At 39.5% G+C, this 26,219-nt stretch overlaps 1 protein-coding gene across 1 annotated transcript in view; it reads left to right on the top strand.

Moving 5' to 3' along the window:
- LOC107227614 (dynein axonemal heavy chain 2) overlaps positions 1–26,219 on the top strand; it is a 732,784-nt gene that overhangs the window by 522,758 nt on the left and 183,807 nt on the right. The window contains exons 27-30 of the mRNA XM_046746102.1: positions 3,039–3,154; positions 3,233–3,333; positions 11,917–12,095; positions 12,219–12,518. Of these exons, the coding sequence (XP_046602058.1) occupies positions 3,039–3,154; positions 3,233–3,333; positions 11,917–12,095; positions 12,219–12,518 (696 nt within the window). The remainder of the gene's footprint in view (positions 1–3,038; positions 3,155–3,232; positions 3,334–11,916; positions 12,096–12,218; positions 12,519–26,219) is intronic.

Here is a 26,219-nt window from a genome sequence, read left to right as displayed (position 1 = left end):
CTACAGTCTCCTTACATCGTGCATGCAGAGCAGAAATTTTTACTGATATTATTTTATTTTTGTTACACAGCGTGCTGTTGTCGAGTATCTCTCTCTCTCTCTCTCCAAAATTACCCCTCCCCTCTCCGTGGTATTGAGCTACCGAGCATATTACCGACCACGGCAGGCACCTAACAGAATCTCGCGATATCTTTTGTAAGGTAAAATTTTGTCCAGCTTACACCGCGGGCCGCCAAATTATTGTGCGCGCTGTAAGTTCCTGGTCACTACTCCGAGTGATCGAGGGGAAGTGAAAATCAAGCGTCACGATAACTAACGATATAAATAATAATAATAACAAATGAAGTTGACTAATTTGCTACAACTGTCACGAACGCCGCATATACACGTATATAATTACATCATTATGCATTCATATCATTACTCTTAAAATAATATAAAGTAGACGAGGAAGCATAATCTTAATTTCACTATTAAAATCATAATATAATTCTGTTCGAGGCACGACCAAAGCCCAGCGGCACAGTTGACCGCTGCAACGTCCCGTTCCCGCGCCCGCCGGATCCCGGGTGTAATCAACACCGGGATGAGGCTAGCGCGAGATCACGCGCTTCGAGGGATGAGCATCGCGAGGCGAGCCTCAGTCTTAAATTGCAAAATCAACAAAAACCTTGCTCGTTGTCCGACGCTCTAAGCGGTGTCTTACGAGCGAGCGAGGTTAGTCCCGTTAGAGATAGCTTAAATACCACATCTACAGAACTCGGCTCCTTCAAAGCTACCGTGTGTAGAGTTTATAAGTCCTTTTTCCGTCACCGACGATTAGAATGTAATACTCTAATTCTATACGCGGTTGGGAAGGCTTCTCGCGTCGCGATCTGAGTCTTTTGAAGTTAGATTAAAAGTTTGAACCTCGAGCCAAGAAGTCCTTTAGAGACGTGCAGTGATAAGCGTATGTGAGTGTTGCTATTGAGTGTATCGTGTGAGAGTGTGAGCCATTCGGATTGTAACCACCGAAAAGTGAGTAGTTGAATGAGTGAGAATAATTAGATTAAGAACATTTTGTAAGCTTCCTCGTCTTGAATTTTCTCTTGCTTTTCCTTCATTTTAATTCCATTAAAATTTAGTTCCATCATAAACATTTCTAATAACATAAATATTAAATCCTCCAACCCTATTCCTCAGGATCGCTCTGTAGAGGAAGATCACCACTTATCCACGTAAAAATAAATACAAACCTCTACGGTTATTGTAGAGGGTTAAGTTAGTCGCGTGCGAGACCACTCCGCACATGACACAACATCCTAAATCGTATGTGATATACGAACATTTCGTTGGTTTTGCCATATAAATTAGTCAAAGAAGAACAATTAAATAAATACATAAATTAAAAATGTATAGTTTTTTAACAGTAATTTTTTGATGTAATTGTTACGTCCTCCACACCTTAAATTCCTTTTCCGCTGTCTTACAGTCATTTTACACTCTGCATTCTCCCCTTATCTTCACCCAGCTACCTTGGTTCTCGCACCTAGTCAGCAGGTTGGTCTCTAAACTGCAAGTAGCTAGTCTTTACATTCTCTCGACTAAATGCTTTCATCCGAACTTTCGCCTGCGTCACTTCTAATTATATTTCTCCATGTCAATCCAAGCTCTTTGCTCGAGCCGATTCCATTACATTGATGATAGTCATTATTCAATCACTTGAACATTAATAATAAACCACCTTTACCACTTAAATCGTCCATCTCCCTTAAAACTGATTCCCTCCTTCCTCTGTCATTTCCTGTATTCGAAAGTAGTAGCCCGTAAGTCCATAATCGACGTAAATGAATTCTAAAGTAGTCAAATAACACCTTGGCTGGGCGTAGAGTCGGTTCCTGTAGCAGCTCATCGAAGTCTACATGATCCACCCCGTAACATAATTAAATTAATAATTCACATTTGCTGTGTATAATGCAAACTTAAAATGATTAAAAAAAGAAATTGCTCGTGAAATATCAACTTTTACAAATCGAAACCGAAGCAACACTTTTTTCACGTTGAAACCGACGCAACACCTTTTTCTTCTCGCCGATGATGTAAGCTCTGATTGTAAACACATTATATTCTTTCAATGATTCATGCAACGTGTATCCCTTAATGTGTTTTTTGAATACGTGTCCATTCTCTAGTGAGTCAGCATCCACTTAGTGGCCTATTCATACATACCCCAGTAATTTAGTGATTCTGCTACTTTTCTATTGATTTTTCTATACATTTATTTAATTGATAGTATGACGTCTACTTATCAAGTGAGAGCAATCATACATGGAGTGCTCACCTAAATATTTTTATCTTACATGCAAAATGATTATCGAGATAACTAGCAGGTTTTGCACTCTGGGGGTGCTTTTTTTGTTGTTGTGAACTCGGCGCAACAAGAGGTTAGTGCTAGTCTAGATTCGATCACTACATAACAATTTAGGCATTAAAAGAGTTGAATCGAATTACGTGTCACTTGTGGAATTATCGGCTGTAACGAAAAGAAAGAAAAATAATACATGATTACATTTCTATTCATTACTTTATGCACGCATGAAAGGCAGCAATTTTTCGATGTTAAACCGTCCTATTATGACCAAAAAATGATAAATAGTACGTTGGACATTTCAGAATGTGGAATAACCACTTTCATATAAGAACTCAAATAATGCAATATTAGTATTGAAAAAAAAAAAAAATTATAGAAGTTTTTAATGAATAGATTTAATTAAAATTGAAAGAATCACAGTTTTTTAATTCTGTTGTTTTTTCAAAGAAGGCTTCCGGTAATAAGATTGTTAGAATCATGTACCTTTTCAAAATCTAGATTCCGAATTGTTTTCAAATTTTTGTACCCCTAGAACCCTTGCCATAGGCTTACGAAGTAAGGAAATGATCACAAATCTAACAATTTCTTTCTCTCAGTACTTTATTTTAACGTATGACATGTGCTTAAAGTTTCAACGATTGCCTTTGATAAATAAAATTTACATTGTCCCCCGTATCTTTGTTATTAGATTTTCCAAGGCTTGCTGCGCAGTCACAAAGATTACCAGTATTCAAAGCAAACATTCTTACGACTGTGGATTCATGAGGCATTCAGAGTATTTCACGATCGACTGATTGATGAAAGGTTAGATTCTGCTATACTTCAGGTTTTTTGAAAAGTAAGTGTGAGAACAATATTATTTGCATAATCAATGAATTTCAGAGACGGAGAGTGGTTCATAAATGAACTTAATGAGCAGCTGGGAAAACGTTTCGAGATGACATTTGGTAATTTGTGCAACGATAAACGAAGCCCCGTATTCGGTGAGTGGAAAAATGAACACATTAACGAAAATTTTTGTTTCATAGAGTTATGTCTCCTGAAACTTATATTGCAATCATGAACCGTAGTGTATTTGGGGCAGCCCATACCATTTCAATCTGGGTTTACCCTTGATCTCTTGGATTGGGCCCACGATTTTTATATGATTGTTTTCACTTTGAAGGGTCCTCGGGTTTGTTCAAATTTCTGGGAACACGATTGCAATTCTAAAAAATTTTTCAAAACAACTCGACTGATTGACGCAATTTCGAAATCTGAAAAAAATCCGAAGAATCGTGTGTCAGGTATCAAAATTTTTCAGCTTATAGCCGTTTTTACGTCCTAGCTGACAATTATGGTGATACCCTTTCTGCACGATAACTTACCGACGTACAATTATTATAGGAGAGCTTAACATGCTTATACCATAGATTTAAGATCCATGTAGATCAAGATTCAGTTAGTACCGCAGTGGTCTTGCACCGACTATCTGCTATGACGTGGACTTACCACGTGCACAATCAGTTGGCGTCCACGATGTCCCCTGGATCTAAAAACAATATCGCGAATTTTTGTTGGGCGCCTGGCGTCATTAACACGCCTCGAAATCGTTGATGCGCTATGCCGCGACAATATGCTCGGTAGCTCAGTACCGCGGAAAGGGGAGGGGTAATTTTTGGATAGAGAGAGAAAGCACGAGATACGCAACACCAACACGCTATTTCACCGAGCCATTATAGAATCCAAAGAATATATTTTCAGCCAACGATATTACAAAAGAAAAGAAAAAACAATAATTCAATCGTCGCTCTTTGTGACTTAAAACGCAAAACAATAGAAATAATAATTCATAATTCGCTATTCGCGATTCATACTCTGTTTGGTCGAACGAATAGTCAGAGGTGCCCAGGCGCGAACGGTCGCTCGCGCGTGTATACGAACACATGCGTCGTGCGGCCGATTATCTCTATTTTGTCTTTGCATGTGTTTAGACGAGCATGAAGAAGGCGGGAATAGCGCCGGCCAGGCCGCGTCAGTCAGGTAGTCGGGTGACTCGGCGTCAGTCGTTCATTCTTTTTGGATTTCTTTTCTCTGTGCGTTTCCGGAGAGATGGATAAATCTAAGGGGTCTCACTGCAATTCGATCGGTACTCGGATCTTGTGATATCTTGTATCTTCAAATTCTTCCTGATTGTTGCATGCTGGGGAGCCGGAATAACCTCGTAAGTACACTAACAACAAGCGCGGTACGTCCCGCCAGGCACACCGGCGCAGCCCGGTTGCACCAATGAGCAAGCGCAATGCTTGACGCAAGGAATTTACGGATTGCTTGTACATACTTGGATTCACACAAGGTAATCTTTCCGGTACATCGAATTAAGCGGTGATACCTGAGCACAAGCGCAATGCTTATACGGAGTCGCCAGCGACTTCATTTACCACGATTATACTGCACGAAACAGTCAAGACACCCAGCGCAACTATATATAAATATAGAGATTCAAATCAGATGTTTCAAACGAAACCAGCAACCAATACAACCACATATATATTGAAACGATTCGAGTCTATTTATCCGCCGAATATCGCGAGAGTTTCATACGTAATATGAAAAGTAACGCGGTGGTTTCGCACACACTCGAATATCGTATTAGTTTTAAGAATTTCCTGTCTCGTAAGTGAAACGGCAGGATTCGATCTCTGGACTCGGAAGGAAGGTGGAAAGTAGTTATTTGTTAATTCTTTGATGAGCTCCTGGAAGAGGTTACTAGAGTTTGACTGTTTTAAATTGATTTTCGAGATAGCCTCAGAAGTTGTTTCATCACTCTCATGTGCAATGGCACGAGTGGAATAAACCCATCATCACAGGCCGTGTGAGCAGTTGAGGGTCAAACTTGTTCTGTGCTTGTGAAGCAAGACACGGAATAATCGCAATGAGCGATTTACTCGTGAGGCGAGAAATTTGTTTTTCAAGAGGAAATCTTTGACTAATGATTATGTTATGTCCCCAAGAAGTGGGATTTATGACAGGAAAGAATGTCGTGAATTTACTTTTCTTATAATGTTAAGAAATATTGTTGAAAGGTAAGAAGGAATTGGTTTCTCTTATTTGGTTTGATAATGATTCGTTTCGCAAACGGCAAGACAGAATATTATTGACGTGATAGCATGGTGGTCAGAAGGACGGTGTTTGACGATAGAAAATCATCGTTGACGATTTATTATTTGGTATTGATAATGATGTGTTCTGCGTATGGCAAGACAGAATATTATTTATTTGATAGCGTGTTGGTCAGAAGGACGGTGTTTGACGATAGAAAATCGTTATTGTTGAGTTATTATTCGGTATTGACAATGATTTGTTTTGCAGAGGGCAAGATAGAATATTGTTTATGTAATAGCGTGTTGGTCAGAAGGACGGTGTTTGACAACAGAAAATCGTCATTGTTGAGTTATTACTCGGTATTGACAATGATTTGTTTTGCAGATGGCAAGACAGAATATTGTTTATGTGATAGCGCGGTTGTCAGAAGGACGGGAATTCTACGCAAATATACCGTCGCCCATATCAAGACATCCTGTCGCAATGCAGGAGGCTCTTTATAGGTTCAGGGGCCCTACGTATGGGTCAGAGGATTCTACGACGCTCACCGTATCTGAGTTTTGACGTCAGTCGCAATGCTGAGCTTAGTTCAGATACGGCTCCCTAATACCTGAGGACTTTTATTGAAAAGAGACGAAATTCGTTAAATACGTTGAATACCCTCCTTCGATTGAGAGTGGTGTTCGAAGATTCTTGCAGTGACGAGTCCACGTCTCGTGATCGTGAGTTGAGTCAACTGCTGGTTCCTCGTTGAGGTGTCGTGCTCCGCCGAGCAAATGTGCGGATGAGTCCTGAGTCGGACGAATAACTGGTCTACTCTGCGTATGTTATACGATAGATGATGAATAGATGTCGAGCCACGTTTGTGCTCGACTCTTTATACCTGCTAGTCGTCCAGTTTCGTGGATTTTGGGAATAGTGATTGGCCGTGCCCCTTGAAGAGGGAGCACGGTAAATCGCGTGATTTGGTTGGTTTATTGGTACGTGGTGGGGTTACCGAGCGTGTCGCAAGTTTTGGGCTTGTCACCGGTAAGCATAATACTGGGAGCTCGGGTTGACCGTCAGGTGCCGGTACGCCGACGAGGCGTCCCGTCACTATATATATATATACATATAATGTCTCCTAATCGTAGATTTCACCTCTGAAATAATTCATTGTGCGAAATATATTTGACATGATAAATATCCTATACACATTGTAAATTTAACATTTGCGAGGGGTTTTTTCTTTGAGGTTCATACCTCAAAGATTTTTCTCTCTGAGCCATAATAAAACATAGAACTGATGGCTCAAAATACGTGTTTATTTCTTTTATTCCTATCCCCTAGATCCTTGATTTCTAGAGTTGGAAATCGTGACCAAATTAAAAAAATACGCGGCCTCTTTTTTGTTAAAGAGGACGCACCCCACGAAACATACTCAAATACTTAGATTTAACAAGAAAAATAATATAACAGAAAAGAAAAAAAAAATGACTAAGTCCAGACGACTTGTAATGCCTACGTGTGCTAGTCGCTGCCTTAACAATAAACAATAACTTAAAATTCGAAAACAAAATTTTACCCGCCGCGCCGACCGCGATCGTCCTCTACGGTATCGCGCTAATCCTCACCGTGAATATTAGCCTCAAGGGCAAGAAACAAAAGGAAACTCGCTCTGGTCGCGCGGGCCACGTTATTTACAATCCTAATTATTATTTTAACTAATGTGTTCTTCCTCGGGCTTATCTAAGACTTATTATCGCGCATCCGAGCTCAACCTACTCCGTGAGGTCTGTATGCGGTTCGCGAGTTTGAACACTCCCCCTTTGACGGTCCGCGACCTACTCGAGAGGTGACACTTGAGGTTAACTGACTCGACCTGACCCTGTTAACGGAATTTGGTTACACACAATTTGCAACGAGAGTGTCTCGACTCAATCCGTGACTCTATTCGACCTTCTCGGTCGCTCAAAATTGGCTTTACGCTATTATGCGCAACTCAGGCTACGGTTACCAAGCAGAGGTACCGGCTGAAGAATTTCGAGTACTTTCGGTAACGTTAGTTCTTGATGGCTATCCGTTCCTCGGAAAGTCGTTATTTAATGACTCTCGAAATTCTTTCGCGAGAATATTAACAGCGCTTACCGCTCCACATCAACCTCATGAAATCGCCTACTCCCTCGTGACGGTGGACAGCCATTATTTTTCGCAACCACAAAGTTTAGAAACGACACTGAACGAAACTCAATTCGACTCGACAAAGAGTACAACTGCTTCCGTTAGTCGCCAGAACTAGAGTGTCTTTCGGATGGCCGATCGGCCGTGACGCCGATCTCGTCACGCTATTCCCTTCGTTACGTCATAACCCTAAGAATGCGCAACAACCGATCCGTTCGATTTCGATTTCGGAGATTGCGCAACTTGGCGCGCACCTGTCGTCGCTTCGCGGCGCAGAACTTAGGGCTAGATCGCGATGTCGTCGTCCGCGCAGCTTTATGGTGTCCCTGAGCTGAGCGGGGTGGTGCTCCTTCGTCGCTAGCCGGTCTCTCGGGGTTGCCTTGGTCAGGTGTAGGAAGGGTGAGCGGGGAAGCTGCGGCGCGCTGGCCACCAGCGGGAATCGCGTCCGCCTTGGATTCCCGCGCTGCAGGGATCTGCGTTGGCTCCCCCTCCGCAGCCTCGGCATCTTTCCTGCAAGATCGTCGCTGTTTCGCCTCGCCTCGAAATATCCTCGGTGCCGGAGTTGGTCGCTAACCAGGGGCCGGTGTACTCAAAAAAAAAAAATTCTGCAATATCTTAATCGTGATTCGCTATTGCGTCCCTGTCGAAGCTCGGATGCGTGACTCTAGTTCTGGTGCTCTTCTATTATTATTTCGCGACCCGATCCCTGAAGCTTTTATCTCTGGGTTCCGCCCAAGGTTCAGGGAGCACCTTATAACGGGCATGCATAACCGAAATGCCACGTTACACTGCATACAGCATACCATCCGTTATGTCGCAACAAGCTTACATTCGTGTAAAGATATGCAGTAAGTACATAATTTTCATTTCTTAGCTTGATATCTTCACAGACTATATGGTCTACAATCAAAATTTACAGAAGTCAGGTTCGCAAACCTCACTAACTGAACGCACTGACGTAGCTAAAGACCAATCCGGAGACTTTTTTTTCCAAAACTCCCACTATTGAACATCCTTTTCGAACCAGACTAATACAATAGAGAATCACCTTGGACGTCAGAAAGAACAGAACTAAATTAAACGCAAAACAAATTAGACTTCAGGCAATACAGAACTAGATCAGACTTTGAACTATTAAGACCACTACAAGATCAAGGACAGTTCAGATCATTCTAAATTATAAAACGGCTCACGCATAGTGATAGTTGGCACGACCCACAGCATAATTCCAGATCAAGGCAGGCTGAACGAGAAATCAATACGAACAGATCATCAAAGTTCGTCAACTGAAACGCCACAAGGCTTGTGAATCAAGCTAATGTCGAAAATCAGTAAATAAAAGATTTCTCGCAACGTTTCCCGCAAAACGTAACACCGGAGTGGGAAAATTTTTCCTTTTTACTGTTCTCAAACTTTTTCCGTAAGAAAACTTGAAAAGAATCAGAAGCGGGCGTCATTTTATTATGCATGGTTGCTGAAACATTTTCATACGTCATTCCGGTTTTTTGAAAATTTATTCAGATTTTTTGCAAAAGATTTTTTCTTTTTAGTTTGCTTGTATTAAAAATTGCAAATAATAAAATGCTTTCGAGAGATCTGAAATTTTTTTCAAAAATCTGGTTTGACATGAAAATGTTTCAGCAACCACACACAGCGAAAAGAATCCTGCTTCTGATTTTTTCAATGTCTTTTTTTCGGGAAAAACTTAGTAAGAATGAAAAATCTTCTCATTCCGGCTCGGAGCTTAAAAATTTTATTTCTGCCAGTTGATTTTTCAGAATTTTTTCAGATTTTTAAATTGTGTTGATGAATAAAATCGTTTAAAAAAATTGTAGAAAATTGAAATCGCGTGAAAAAACTGTAAAATGAAAATCGAGTGCCTTTCAAAGTGAGAACAATTATATAAAAATCTCAGACCCAATCCGAGAGGTCACGAGACCCAGGTTGAAATGGTATGGACTATCCCATACATATATCTTTAACATTTACGGGAAACAGCAGAGAATGAAAATGACGTTTTGTATACATGATACTTAACGCGTGCGGTGGACCTATACAAGTACGAAATATAGCTGTATATAAGAATACACATTCATATATGAATTTCTTGAAAATGAGTGATTCGGAACAACAACAGGTTTTTTGGTGAAAGGGGAAGCGGAGGGAGTGAGGGTGGTATAGAATAGATATGCAACCTCATAGAGTTGCGAAAAATGACCTAAGGCTTCTGAAATGCATTTCATATACTTATTTCACCTATACGATCTATCGTATGCTCTAGTTTTCGCCTGAAAAATCAGATATCTGAAAGAACTGATACGAGGAATATTTTATCATTTTCATACAGTAGAACCTGCATGATCCCAACTGTCAATTATCAGAACTTTGGTTCAAAAAATACATTGTTGCGCGCTGCGGTTATGCGAGAACTGCGCATGTCTGAGAATGGTCAAGTGCGTTTTGAATCTTCGAGCGTTAGGTAACTTGTAATGTTGCTTTTAACGATGAAATAAAAAAAATCGTGGGATGCGTAAAAATGTTCATCGCTTTAGCAAAGGCTGTTAGTTGAAGACGGGAACGCTAAGACAAAAGACGAGATTAAACACGAACAGTCAAAGACGAAAGACGATTACAAGTTAAAAGATCTTCCTAACGATTGAAATGATAGTGAATTGTGCATCGAGGGGGCAAAGTGGGTCTTTCCAAGCCTGGCGTAAGTTTGTAATACAAGTTGTAGGCAAGGGCGTGTGTGTGCCAAGGAGGGCAATGTCAAATACGCGAGGTGAAAAGACTTTAATTTCATATTGCATACAATAATTTGTGTAACAACAATATGTTTCACAATTTTTTTCTATCACGATACAGTGACCAGGTAAGCTACGACGCGAGTACTCGTATTTGCATGCCAGTTCTTTTATGGTTGAAAAAACCCGTCGAACTTTTGAAAAGTTTTGGCCATAAAGCATCTTATTCTATACTAAAGCTCTTCTCCTCAATGATAAATAAATCCTGATCTTCGATTTTCAGACGATTCATTCTAACTCTTCCTCCAACTAATTCTTTTCGCACTGCTACAACCGAACACCATATTAAAATGGAAAAAATGTACTTCTTAGAACTAGAAGTTCGAACTGTTCTTTTTTTTACTGTCGCTGACATTATCACTTCTAGTACGGAATGCATGCAAATAACACGGTGTAAACAATACTCGCATTACATAAAGATTTTAAGGCTATAGTAAATTCAACAAGAATCGCAGCATACTCTGTGGAGTTCTATGTATCTGTTCATCCACTGAAAATGGTAGATTGTGCATCAAGGAGCCAAAATAGGTCTTCTCACGTCGCGCGTAAGTTTGCACTCGCCCAAGACTTATATTGCAAATACGTGTGGCAATAAAGACTTTGCCGACATAGAGCGTAAGATACTTCATGTAACAACAGTATGATTCACAAGGTTTTTTTTTTGTAGTGGAGTATGAAATGCGCACTCTCAGGTACGAGGACGTAAAAATAAACTTTTACGTACTCTAATGCTCTTTTTCTCGTATCGTCAGAAGAATGATTGCCTTGCGTAAGAAATGCAGACCAAACAAGACGCATAAATCATACTAATGTTACATACTGGTTCTTTTGAAAGAGGCGCACTCCAAGGACCCCGAATTATGGTCAATTCAGAGTACAACTGCACTTTGAGCAACTTCGCTGGTTTTCTGTTAACGTGCAATTGATGTCGCCCCAGCGCAACTCGGAGCTACTCAGAAAGGGCTTTTACCCTGAATTGCCTTTAATTTGGCATCCTTGGGGTGCGCATATACTAAAAGATGCGGTATATATCTGTTATTAAGTTTTCAATGATAATCCGGAAGGTCCCTATGCGAAGAACTATAACCCGTCTGTACAAGTTTTCAAGCTACCTTACTTCTAAGCTAGTCTCTGCCATGCAAACAAAAACAGAAATGGTGTTCATATTCGGATACAGCAAAAATCGAAACGCCATCTTTTATGTCAACTTCGAATAAAATGAATTACGGGTAACTTTTATTTTGAATATCATCAACTTAAGAGATGTGCCACCTCACCTCTGTTGGTGGGCTATCGTTTTCATAACGAATGTTATCAGCTCTGCTATTTTTTCTCGTGTCATGTGATTTCTTTCCACATGTCACGGTTTTTAAAGAGAACGAACAGGATGTATGTTTAAATATTTAGAACCATTAATTTTCCGGTATTCTTGCTCAATTTCTGCTCCATTCAAGTCCAATGCGCTTGAAAATATCCATTTATTCAATTGCTCCTACTAAATATGCATTTACAATACAGGAGGATTTATGAATGCGTGGGATATCTATGAAGACTTGTCAGATTTGGGCGCCGTGCGAACTCATATAGAGAACCAAATGGACGAATATAATGCTTCACCTGGAATAGTTCGTCTGGATTTGGTATTATTTCGTGACGCCATAGAGCACATTTGTCGGATCGTTCGTGTAATATCTCAGGTTAGTGTTAGAATAATTAAATTTTTCTTCACACCCAATTCAAGCTTACGGATAGATCATACATGTAACATGTAAATGATCCCTATTTATCAAATTACATATTTCAACATCGTTGTTCAACAGCCTCGTGGAAATATGCTTCTTGTTGGTATTGGTGGAAGTGGAAGACAATCTTTGGCTCGTGTTGCGGCATATATGAGTGAACTGACCACTTTTCAAGTGGAAATTACAAAAAATTATAGAGTTGGAGAGTTTCGAGAAGATTTGAAGACCTTGTACGCTCTAGTGGGCGTTGAGAATAAATCCACCAGCTTTCTTTTCAATGATACCCAGGTGTCCGAAGAACAATTTCTCGACATCATTAACAACATGTTGAGTACGGGAGAGGTAGCAAATTTATATAAATCGGATGAAATGGAAAATGTGAGTTTTTCAACCTACTATACATTGTGAATTTTTTTGAATTTCGTAATTCGATGGATTGTGATATCTCATAAGAGTTTGTTCGGTACCGGTGTACAAGAGAAGTTCAGGGTTCAGTTGTGTAATCAAATACAGCAAGGTGTTGAGCGTGAAATGGTGTAACTTATAAAAAAGGTAGTGCTGCCGTAAAGGAGTGTCTCAAATTTTATCACGCAACTACCGAATAAGTAAACATTGAGTAGAGGAGTCTCCAGACAAGAGGGTGTATCCTCCATCGGTCCATTTGTTTAAGGAGTTTCATTCTAATTAGAATCCAGCTTTCATCTTACTACCAGAAGAGTGTACCCTTCATTCTCATAATTTTCCTATGACATGATCTTCTGGAAGTGAAGATATTTAACATTCCTCGATTTAACCCCTTGAGGCGCAATGGGAAGTATACTTTCCACCTATTTTATTTTCGTTTTTTTTTTCTATTTCTTCGATGTTTAGTGGCTTTAACCTGTACTAAGGCATTTTTTGAACTTTTAGGTTGTGAAATAATGTAATCATTATGAAAAATTAGGCCAACTGACTTATTTTATTTGATTCTTATAAACAGTCAATTATAAAAAAAAAATTAATTTCCTTTGGAAAAAGTAGGCTATTGGTAGACGGATGGAGCTAGAGCTATAAAAATTTCATGAATCGTTACTATGCTTAGTACTGTTATATATTTTTTTTAAAAATTGTTAGATACGCCAGTTTTTTCAAAAAAAAATTTTTAATTTTGAATAACCCCAAATCCCAATAATGTTATGATCAAATTTGACGTAACCATGTTTTATGGTGCGCTGAGTACGTGAATAATATAATCTTACACGAGGCAAATGTCTGAATGATTCCATATTCCACCACTAGGTGGCAAGTACAAACCCACAATCAAAAATTAACTCTGGACTACTTTTAATTAGAGGTATTCTCGTACAGAACTTTTTCTTTTCTTTGGGTTTTTTCCATTTGAGTGTAAAATGAGAAATCATAAAAAAACAAAAAAATACAATAGAAGAAGAATAAAAAACAATAAAAAACAAAAAAGCAACCAGTTTCTTCCCACGTTCACGTCGTTAGTTCTGGGTCGCGCTGAGATGGAGAATAAGCGCCATATTTCATTTTTCATTTAAGACGTTGAAGATAATAGATGCTATCTAGGATCCACCATCTTGAATTTTGCTAATCTGATATCAGATTTGTAATCAGCGACTCTTAAAACCCCCGCATATCAAATCTGGCATAAGTCGGTTGATTTTTTTGAATATTGTACGCCATCTTAGATCTGTTATCTCGAACTTCGCAAATATAACCTTAGATTCGTTATCAGCGGCCCCAAAAACCCCTAAGACCACTTTGACTTTGATGATTGGGTTTTTTTTAAATGTGCCTCTCAAAGGATTGAATAGCCATCGTTCCGCCCGAATATTGCAGTGTAGGAACTACAAATAATTTTTTACAACCAATGGCATTGTTCGAGGAAATTGAATAATGTAGTTGGTAACTAGCGGTTTTTATTCTTCAATAAGATTTTGGTGCTAAATATAAATTTAAAATTCATATGTGCTTAAAATTTTTTTTGATCACAAATCCCCTATTCAATTCATATTACTTTTAGAAATGATTAAAATTAATTATGCATCAGCCATGAATGGGTAATAACAAGATGAAATATTATTTTTTGCTTTTTTTGGTATCAAAATAATCCTAAAATCTAGAGTTGTACGGATTATGGTAACAAAATTGTTGTAAGCTAAACACATCAGACGATACAGTGAACTCACAATGGTATCAAGTATAACGCATAAATGAGTTATGCATACTCTGGAGATTTTGTCGTGTACAATTGCTTATCGCACAAGAAAAGATATTACATGAGATGCCTGAGCTATTTCATATACATAATATTGTTACGGTCAGCTGGCCGGTACAATCAAAACCGCCTGCTAACGGTCATCTGAAGGAGTGAACTGAAAAAGTACACGACTTTTTACTATTTCTCCGAAATCATCACTGCCTTCTTCTGCTTTTTTGATAATAGAATCTTTAAAGTCAAGAGTGCTCACTTTTTTTATTTTACGTTTGTAATTTTCTTTTTTCTTTATCTCTGCAGCCTCATCAGCTGTTTCACCACAAAATAAACACAGATTCTTGAAATTAAACGCTTCACTTCGTCTTTTACGTGGTACAAATGGAGAAGCAATGGTTTTTCCTTCTTCTAGTCGCCGTTTTGCTGCTTGAATACAGTTTTTACTAATGTAAACACTTCGACATTTTTCATGCACTTTTACAGAGGTTACGGATTTTAAATGATCACTGAGACCGTCGTTTCTTTCGATACTTGCATTTCTCAAAGTCTTTAAACCGCGCACTACTTCAACTAATGATTGACCTTCCGAATTTGAGTTATTACAAATAAAACACAAATCAGCCATAATTCTTTAAATAGGACGTCCGTAGTTACCAAGATACGATTCTAAACTAACGAATAACCGAGGTTAGTAGAAAGTGGTTCCTTGAAAAAAAAGACGGTCGTAACTATACAATACAGTCTGAACATCTGTCCCTACTGGCTATAAATAGAAAGGTTTGTACTATATAATAGGGGTCCGTATAATTCCCAGGTACAATTTTTAACGTTATGAAAGAATTCAAAAGTTTACGGTTTTAAAGAAGATGTACTAAATTATTTTCTGCTTAAAATCTAATTAGTGCAAATGAGAATATAATTAAAATGTAATTAAAGTATTTCCCTTAATAATTTTTTAATAACATGAATAGGTTATAAGTTATAAATGTCATTGAGCATGATATTTAATACTGGTGTTTGGTGAGATTAGGAATGGATAAACTGTTCGTTGTTACAATTAACGTTTATTACAGAGTAATCAAGTAAAGATAAAGGTACAAAATAAAACGTTGTAATACAATAGGTGCGTTGAATAAATATACACGTGCTCAATACAATACACTCAGTTACTGAGTCCCATCTAATCCAAGACAACCCGGTCAGTTCTGACTCACTCGACAGACTACTTCTACCGTTCGCTTACAGTCGTTTATTACCTATGTATAAGTGACATCTGTACTTTCACACGCATTGTACATTTGTATATTTCTCATGATCTTTGCATATATCAACACCTCCTCTCAAAGTCATGAGATTACATGTTTTCATCATTTGACCCTGACATACCTAAATTACTCATACACTCATAATGTTTAATTTTTCCTGGGCCCTTTGTTAGCATGTCAGCGGGCATTTTTTCAGTTCTTAAATGTTTAATACATATAATGCCGTCTCTACGTGCATCTCTAATGAAGTGATGCCTAACATCAATATGCTTTGTTCTCGCGTGAAACGCCTCGCTCTCAGTAAGTCTTATTGCACTTAAATTATCGTTAAACATAGTAATACATTCACATGGAAAATCAAGACTTTCAAATAAACCGCGCAAGTACATCGCCTCTTTTGTTGCTTCTGAGATAGCTATGTACTCCGCCTCTGTACTCGATTGTGCCGAGGTTCTTTGTTTACGCGCCTCCCAGCTTATCGGTGAGCCAGCTAAAACCAATGCGTAGCCAGAGTATGATCTACGACCATCAAGGAATGATCCCCAGCTAGCATCAACTAACCCGAATAATTCAAGTCCAGTTCGCTTATAAGCTAAACCACAGTCAAGCGTTCCTTTTAGATATCTCATTACGCGCTTTACCGCTTTCCAATGTGTTTCATCATAATTGTTATTGTACTGACTTAAATAGTTAACCGCGTATGATAAATCTGGTCTAGTAGTAACCGCTAAAAACATCAATGCTCCAATTGCCCTTTGGTACGGATATTTAGACATAACTTTAGTATTTGGCTTCTTATTTTTTACCAACTTACAACCTACTTCGATCGGCGTAGTTGCTGGGTTACATAGACTTAAACCAAAACGCTCTAGCACTCTCTCAGCATACATTTTCTGATTTAAAAACACACCATGATTTTCATCACGTATAAACTCAATTCCCAAACATTGTTTCGCTTTACCTAGGTCTTTCATCTCGAACTCTTTAGATAATTGTTCTTTAATTTCTAGTAACCAGTCATTGTCGTCCGTCGCAAACAGTAAATCATCGACGTACACTGTTATTAACATAATTTTCCCATTTCTACGTGCTATAAACAAGCATTGGTCTTGTATCATCGATTTAAAACCCAAAGACTTTAATTTATTTACTAGCTTTACATACCACCGTAAACCTGACTGTTTTAGACCATACAAAGACTTTTCTAATAAACATACACAATCTTTGATTTCACTTAAACCCTTTTTCCACTCTTTGGCGATTGCAACTACCGAACTCGTATACTCACTACTATTTTCAATTATTCTATCGATCACCTCACATAGCACTTCAGGAACTTCCATGTAGACGTCACCTTCGAGTTCGCCGTTGAGGTAAGCAGTGACGACATCCATCTGGTGAATGTCAAGACCTAAGTCTGCTGCAAGTGCCGCCAATATTCTAATCGACGTTGTTCTCACTACTGGGGAGAATGTTTCATAAAAGTCTTCCCCTGGCCGTTGAGAGCAACCTTTTGCTACCAGTCTAGCCTTCTTGATCTCTCCTTGAGTCGTATCTTTAATGCATAATACAAATCTGTTACCTATGACCTTTCTATTTATGGGTCGAGATGCCATTCTCCAAGTACGATTTTTAATTTGTGCCACCATCTCTTTCTCGATGGCTTTTCTCCATTCTTCAGCTTCTGGACCTTGCTCAGCTTCTTTCCAACTATAAGGTGCGTTCGTCGTCATGTTGACGAACACGTTATCACTCTCATGTGATTCTGAATCTGTATTTTTTTCTTCGCTGTCCTCCTCGAAGCTTTCATGAGCGTCCCCCTCTGGATCTGGTTGACTTGAGTACCCCTTTCGAGGTCTACCGGCTTTACCTGTACGCATGATCCTCGGACGTCCTCGTCCTCTCTTCGACGGACCTACCAGTCTGTCCCATGAGAGTGTTGCCGCCCTTTTCTTTGGTATCTTTTTCTTTTGTATTGTATCGGACTCTTGGTCTTCTGCGCGTACCTTTCGCGCCGCCCCTCTTACTGCTCTTAGGGTCCTTCTCAACTCTACTGTCGGTTCTTCTCGGCTTTCTTCGGTGTCGCTTCGTTCTTCTTCTACTTCTTCACGATTTTCTCCGCTATCACCTCGAGTCTCTTCATTATTACTCGGACTACTAATATCCACTGTAATGTCGTCTCCGTCATCCTCTTCAAAAATTTCTTGATACTGATGTCCCGCACCTGACTCTGTCATGAATTTTACATCACGACTTACTATTATTTTCTTCGTGGCTTTATTGAAGATTCTGTAGGCTTTTGATTCGGTATCGTATCCAGTAAACATGCCTTCTATTGCTCGAGATTCAAACTTGCCTAGATTTGGGCTTTTATTCTTGATGAAGACTTTCGCGCCAAAAACTTGCATGGAGCTTACTGTCGGAGTTTTTCCCGTCCACTCGGTGAAAGATACTCCACCATTTAGCGCTGAGGTTGGGCACCGGTTTCGTACGTAACAAGCCGTGATTATGGCTTCTGCCCAAAAAGCTGGAGAACTACCTGCGTAGCGCATCATGCACCGCGCCATTTCCACCAAAATCCTATTTTTTCGCTCGGCGATTCCATTCTGCTGTGGAGTGTAAGGAACCGTGAGCCGTCTTTTAATACCATTTGACCTTAAAAACCGATCAAAATCTTGATTCACATATTCTAGGCTGTTATCTGACTGAAGAAACTTCACTTTATACCCGGTAAATGTTTCTGCTTCTGCCTTATACTTTTTAAAGACTTCTAGCACTTCACTTTTATTCTTAATAAAATAAACTTCACACCACCGCGATTTATCGTCAATAAAAGTTACGAAATATTTTTTACCACCCATGGATACGTGTCGCATAGGCCCACATACATCCGTATGTACTATCTCTAATAGCTGGTGCGTGCGGTCTTTGTCGCCTAAAGGGAAAGGCTTACATGTAAGTTTTTCACGGGCACATACTTCACATTCAGATAACTTTTCACTATCATTAATTTTCAGACCTTCCACTAGTCTATTTTTTGACATTAATTTCAGATCGTGTTCATTTAGATGCCCGAGTTTTTCGTGCCAAATGTCAATTGCTTTCTTTGACGCACTATTCACTTCAACATTATTTATCGCGTCCCGAGATTGTCTAACATAGTATAAGTTTCCAATGCGATCAGCTCGCGTACACACTTTGTTTTCTTTATTAACAACGATTGCGTCTTTTTCACGAAAAATCACTTTATAGCCGCGATCCGTTATCGCCGACACTGACAATAAGTTCGTGCGTAAATCCGGTACGTACATTACACGAGTAATATCTATCTCCCGTTTGTCGTGTCCTGTGTCCACTGGTAAACTCACCTTACCCACACCAATGATTCTCGTACTGTTGTTGTTCGCCAATCTCACTTCACTGTCCATACTTGAGTATTCTTGAAACATCTGTATTTCCTTGCACATATGACTCGTACAACCACTGTCTATGCACCACGAGTCACTTACACTTTGACTATAGTTTGTCTCTTCACTCGTGCTCAGCATAAAAGTTTCTTTTGTCTCTTCATCGCAGTCTTGGGCTTGCTTCGCCCACTGGCGTCGCCTCTTATTTTTCTCCGGACAGTTTCTGGCTATATGCCCATGTTTATGACAACAATAGCACTCTGGTCCCTTCCACGGAGGTTTGTTACCTTTCTCTTGATGCTTATCCACATGATTTTCCCTTTTGGGCTGCGTGCGCCGTTCATACTGGTTCCGCCATTTTGTGTACATGGCACCGTGGCTTGTTGGTTCAGTTTCTCGTCTCCTCGAGTATTTTCACCTTTAGTGTCTCCGTCATCGGCAGCTCATCTCTGGACTCTATCGCAGTTCTAAACATGGAAAATGACGCTGGCAGACTATACATTAACACACTTGCTAATATCTCGTCATTTATTTTTAGACCAATCTCTGAAAGTTCCTTCACTGCATCACTGAAGTCTGTTACATGTTTTCGAAGATCCCCACCCTCAGGCAATTTAGTTAGGATGATCCTTTTCAATAGGGATGCTTTCCTTGCTGGGCCTTTCAGCTGATGTAGATTCTGCAGTTTTTCCCAAAGTTCACGTGCTGATCCCAGGCCATCCACCGCTGCGTAATTACTCTTGCAAATCGACAACGTAATTTTAGCCTCTGCTTTTGAATCAGCTTTTACCCACTTATTATAATTTTCTGCCGTTACTGTGGGTCTCACTGTATTCGGATCTTCTATGTGATCCCAGAGGTCTGCTTCTTTAAGCACCGACCTCATCTGAACCTTCCACGTGTTATAATTCTCACCAACTAGGGTCTCAATATGAAACGTTGACGCCATATTTATCATCGTGCTTCTTCCACAATCCAGTGACAATCGACGATCTACCCTCTGGTACTGTTCTCTTTCGAAAAACACAAAAAAAAAAACTTTCAACTTTACTTTTCCGCACTCTCTTACTCGAGTAAACTTTTACACTACACTCCCAAACAGCGAAAGAGCACACCAGAATGTTCTAGACGCGTCACCTGGGCCCATAACCTGATATTTAATACTGGTGTTTGGTGAGAGTAGGAATGGATAAACTGTTCATTGTTACAATTAACGTTTATTACAGAGTAATCAAGTAAAGATAAAGGTACAAAATAAAACGTTGTAATACAATAGGTGCGTTGAATAAATATACACGTGCTCAATACAATACACTCAGTTACTGAGTCCCGTCTAATCCAAGACAACCCGGTCAGTTCTGACTCACTCGACAGACTACTTCAATCGTTCGCTTACAGTCGTTTATTACCTATGTATAAGTGACATCTATACTTTCACACGCATTGTACATTTGTATATTTCTCATGATCTTTGCATATATCAACAGAACAGATAGTTTATTAATTAATGAAAAAAGTTATTAATTATAATGTAATATTTAAAAAAAATCAAAATTATTAATAATTATATATTTCTCAATAATTTATAAACTTTATGAGGCGTGTTTTTGATCGGGACTACCGGTTGACCTTAAATGATACGCTACATAGTTAAACACTGCGCGCTCACTGCCCTCTATCTCAAAAACGATTCAACGTATAAAAAACTTTTGAGACAAAAGTTGAAGAGAATTTTATCTTCTATAATATTGATGAAAAATACAAATAGCGTAAACGCCAAAGGAAACGAGATATTTGCAAAAAATGTCCAACAAATCGATTTTTGTGACCTTGGACCTTAATTTTTGACAGACGCGGACACCTTACAATATGTAGGTTTTGAGACAAGTTTTAGGATGTCGAAATAAAAGTTTATACAAGTATACAGCTGGGTAGCTTGGAATTCCGTGATTCTCACCTTATTTTGACTAAGATGACTAGAATATGAATGCAAAGTGAAGCCTGATGTATTGTACTCAATATAACACATTGATTTAATTGAACGAAGGTAGTAAGTCGATAAGAGATTGCTAATTCAAAATCCCGAGATGTTACGAGATAAAAAGCAATGTACAGATGAACGTCGGTCCGCAGTATCTTTCTGAAAGCTGATCGGCAACTGACGATTCCAGAAGAGAGCTCACTTATATTTTCGAATTATGAGAGCGAGAGCGACCGCTCATAACGATCGATAACACAATTTATGCGGATGCGGAGGACTATAACGTGGCGTAGAAGGACGAAATGAGTAGGGCGTCAGTAAAACAGAGAATATTCTAGGAACTTGATAACTGAAGAATGCTAATGGCCACTGGAAAATAAGACGACGTAAACGTGTTCCGCGGTTACCGAAACGTTCTGACTATATTAAACAAATACCTTTATTATAAGAGAATTTTAATCCACTTGAGAATAATTGGGTAAATGTCAAATATTACTGGATTTGGATTAAGCGCTTTAAATTCTGATACAAGCCAGGGGTAAGGTACGTGGCCATAGCCTTCCGAACGCCACTTGTAAGTCAGTTGGGTCAATTTACGGTCAGTTTTAGGTCAGTGACGCTCTTGACCTGCAAGAATAATTACGAATCCTAAAATAATTGAGACCTTCGACTATTTCATCGTTTTAATGAAGCTGGTTGCGGTTCACTTAGCGTAAATCTATCATCTTGAAAGCAACCAGACCCTAACTTGAATGACTGTTACGATTCGGATTATTTTTTGGACATGATGTAATTCTTGAGAACATTTCATAAAAATTAATTTCTGACAACAGTGTGTGCTAATCTTCATGTGCGGAGTCCACAGGGCCACTGAAAGTATTGTGGGTGTTGTATCACGTGAGAATTTCAGAGTCTTCTCGAGAAACCGTATCATTTTTTCGTAAAACTTTGAATCGATTTGAAATATCTCATGAAATGGTCGGACTTCTGTTGAGAGGTGCGCTCTGGTCAGCTAGGCTGAATGAACATCATACAGATTAGAAATCCGTTTGTTTCGTGGTCGAAACGATCACGTTACAAAATTTTTTGAATTAAATTGACGCCTCGCAAAGCGATAAGACGGATTTTGGTAAGTTCGTTTCATTTTTCACATGACACCACACTTGAAACACCTTCGGTGATTATTCAAACGGGGTAGTGATAACAAACGCATAGTCCCATGGTTACTATCCTATAGGCAATGAATCCATCATATAATTTTGGTTGCTATCTGCCGGCAATGCGTCATTCACTTAAGAGCCCTGGACTACGAAATTTCAGTATACATCATACATAAAAAAGTGGTGAATGTTGGTGAACGGTCAGTGAGTGCGTTACATAAAATTTCATCAACATTTCGATCCGAGTAGGGGTCCTCCTCAGAACGAATCAATTATTTATTTAACTGCCAAGAACATAGAATTCAACAGTTAGGAAGGTGAGATCAATGGATACCACAATATCAAGAATTATTATCCATTTCACATTGGAAAGTAACATTCCAAATATCTATTCTAACTAACAAATGTATTGTGACGTGGATTTTTCCCGCACCTTGGCCACTCGGAGAAGATGACCGAGAACTTACCGCGCGCACAATAATTTGGCGTCCACGATGTACCCTGTATCTAAAAACAATATCGCGAAATTTTGTTGGGCGCCTGGCCTAATCAACACGCCTCGAAATCGTTAATGCGCTATACTGTGGGAATAGGCTCGGTAGCTCAGTACCGCGGAGAGGGACGGGGTAATTTTTGGATAGAGAGAGAGCGCGAGATACTCAACACCAACACGTTATTTCATCAAGTTAATACAAAATTAAAATAATATATTTCCAGCTAGCGGTAATACAAAACAAAAGAAATAATAATTCAAAAGTCGCTCTTCGCAATTCAACCTACAGAACAAGAGAAATAATAATCCAAATGTCGCTCTTCGCGATGCAAAATACAAAGCCAGGGAAATAATAATCCAAAAGTCGCTCTTCGCAATTTTAAGCACAAAATAAGAGAAATAATAATCCAAACGTCGCTCTTCGTGATTCCAAATGCAAAACAAGATAAAGAATAATTCAGAGTCGCTCTTCGCGATTCAAACTGCCAAATACTTAGGTCTAACAAATCCAAAAAAAAGAACCAAACAACCAAAAAAAAGTTTAATAATTCTAGAGGGTCTCTAAGCCTACGTGCGCTAGTCGCTGCCTTAATAATAACAATAACCCCAAAAACCAAAACAGAATTTGACCCGACGCGCGGACCGCGATCGTCCTCTCAGGGAGTACGCTTATCGCCACCTTGACTACTATGCTCGAGGGAGAAGAAACAAACTATATTTGGTCGCACGGGCCGCGTGGGTCGCAATCTTAATTATTACCTTAATCACTATTTTCTTGTTCCTACTTTGGGACAACTCATTACCACGCATCCGAGTTCAACTTTCTGCGCGACGTCGTAACGCGGTTTGCGAGTTCGAACGCTCCCCCTTTAACAGTTCGCGACCTACACGAGAAGTGACACTCTATCTTAAGTGATTCGACGCAACCCCGTGCAACGGAATTTGGTTACACTCAACTTGAAACAATAGTGCCTCGACTCAAACCCGTGACTCTACTCGACCTTCTCGGTCACTCAAAATTGGCTCTATTTTATTACGCGCAACTCAGGCTACGGTCACCAAGCAAAGGTATCGGCCAAAGAATTTCGAGTACTTTCGATAAAGTCAATCCTCGATGGCTATCCGTTCCTCGGCAAGCCGTTATTTAGTGACTCTCGATATTCTTTCGCGAGAATATTAACAGCGCGTACCGCTCCACATCCAGCTCACAAGCTTTCCAACCCCCTCGTGACTGGTGACGGCCGTCGTCCTTCGCAACAACACCCAAAATTTATCCAAACAAAAAAAAAAAGAAAACGAAATTCAAAGTCAACTCAAATCTTAAAAGGTGACACCGCCTTGGTCAATCGCTAGAACTAGAGTGAGTCCTCAATGGCCGATCGGTCGTAACGCCGATCTCGTCAGGCTATTCCCTTCGTTAAGTCATAACCCTAAGAATGCGCAACAATCGATCCGTTTGATTTCGATTTCGGAGATTGCGCGACTTGGCGCGCACCTGTCGTCGCTTCGCGGCGCAGAATTTAAGGCTAGATCGCGATGTCGTCGTCCGTGCAGCTTTATGGTGTCCCTGAGTTGGCCGGGGTGGTGCTCCCTCGTCGCTGGACGGTCTCTCGCGGCTGCCTGTATCCGATGTAGGCAGGGTGACCGGGGGAAGCTGCGGCGCGCCGGCCGCCAGCGGAAATCGCGTCCACCTTGGGTTCCCGCGCTGCAGGGTTCTGCCTGCGTTGGCTCCCCCTCCGCAGCCTCGGCGTCTTTCCCGCAAGATCGTCGCTGTTTGACCTCGCCGAAATATCCTCAGTGACGGAGCTGGCCGCTAGCCTGTGGCTGATATTCTCACCAAAAAAAAAAAAATGAAAAAAAGGACCTGCAATATCTCGATCACGATTCGCCATTACGGTCCTGTCGAAGCTCGGATGCGTGATTCCAGTTCCGGCGCCCCTCTACAATTACTTCGCACCCGATCCCTGAAGCCCTTATCTCTGGGTTCCGCCCAAGGTTCAGGGAGCACCTTGTAGCATGCATGCATAAAAGAAATGCCACGTTACAGTTTATAAACAATTAATGGAAAGTTTACCTTGTATAAGAAGATCAGAGATTAAAAACACTAATCAGGATTCATAAAATTCAAAAAAGAGAGAGATGGTTCTTCGGATTAGGTGATCGAAGACCATTGACAGCTGCTCCAATCGATAAACAATGTAGGTTATATGAATTATTTACACTTATTAAATGAATTAGCGGTGAGATATTCCGGAAAGCAAAAGGTCTCAAAGTTGAAAAAAAAGATGCCGACAACCATGTTAAATTGATATCCTCATCTCCCAGTTCTCTATATCAAAAATAATTGAGTTAACTGTTGAACATAAATAAAAACAACACTTGGGCAAATTACCGGTAGCCCTGAAAGAAGGGAAACTGGGATAGCATGAAATAGGAAGTAATAGCAGAGTGGGAAACTCAATGGATGTACAAATTAGAGCTGGATATTGTGTGATATGTGGTCAGTAATAAGGGATTTGTAGACATTACTCAGGTATTCGACATCTCGTCTAAGGTTGACAGAATTTGAATGTCCTACAATGTTGCACATCTGTAGTAATAGGCGTTTGTAGTAGTTATGTTCTTCATATACGGTTCCACTCTAAACGCCTATTACTAGAGATATGCAACATTGTAGGACATTCAAATTCTGTCAACCTTAGACAAGATGTCGAACATCTGAGTTATGTCTACAAATCCCTTATTACTGACCACATATCACACAATGTCTAGCTCTAAGTTGTACATCCTTTGAGTTTCCCACTCTGCTATTGTTTCCTATTTCATGCTATCCCAGTTTCTCTTCTCTCAGGGTTACCGGTAATTCGCCCAAGTATTGTTTCTATCTACGTTCAACAGTTCACTCAGTTATTTTTGATATGGAGAACTGGGAGATGAGGATACCAATTTACAATGGTTGTCGACATCTATTTTTTTTAACTTTATGACCTTTTACTTTCCGAAATATCTCACCGCTAATTTATTTCATAAGTGTGAATAATTTATATAATCTACATTGTTTATCGATTGGAGCAGCTGTCAATGGTCTTTGATCACCTAATCCGAAGAACCATTTCTCTCCTTTTTAAATTTTATGATTCCTGACTAATGTTTTCAATCGCTGATCTTTTTATACAAGGTAAACTTTCCCTTAATTTTTTACATACATTTTTTAATTAGAATAGATATTTGGAATGTTACTTTCCAATGTGCAATGGATAATAATTCTTAATATTGTGATATCCATTGATCTAACCTTCCGAACTATTGAATTCTATGTTCTTGGCAGTTAAATAAATAATTGATTTGTTCTGAGGAGGGCCCTTACTCGGGCCGAAACGTTAACGAAATTTTATGTAACGCACTTACTGACCGTTCACCAATATTTACCACTTCATCATTAACGAGGTCGAAAATTCTAATTCTTCATTATGCACAAAGGTTAAGCAGCAATAATTTAATTCACGTTTTAAGCATATCCATCATTTAAGAAACTCAAATTCTGTCACGATTTGC

This window comes from Neodiprion lecontei, chromosome 7, assembly GCF_021901455.1.
Source record: "Neodiprion lecontei isolate iyNeoLeco1 chromosome 7, iyNeoLeco1.1, whole genome shotgun sequence".
Classification (NCBI taxonomy): Eukaryota; Metazoa; Arthropoda; class Insecta; order Hymenoptera; family Diprionidae; genus Neodiprion; species Neodiprion lecontei.
Note: the sequence above shows the minus strand (reverse complement) of the source record. Positions and strands in the feature narration are given on the sequence as shown.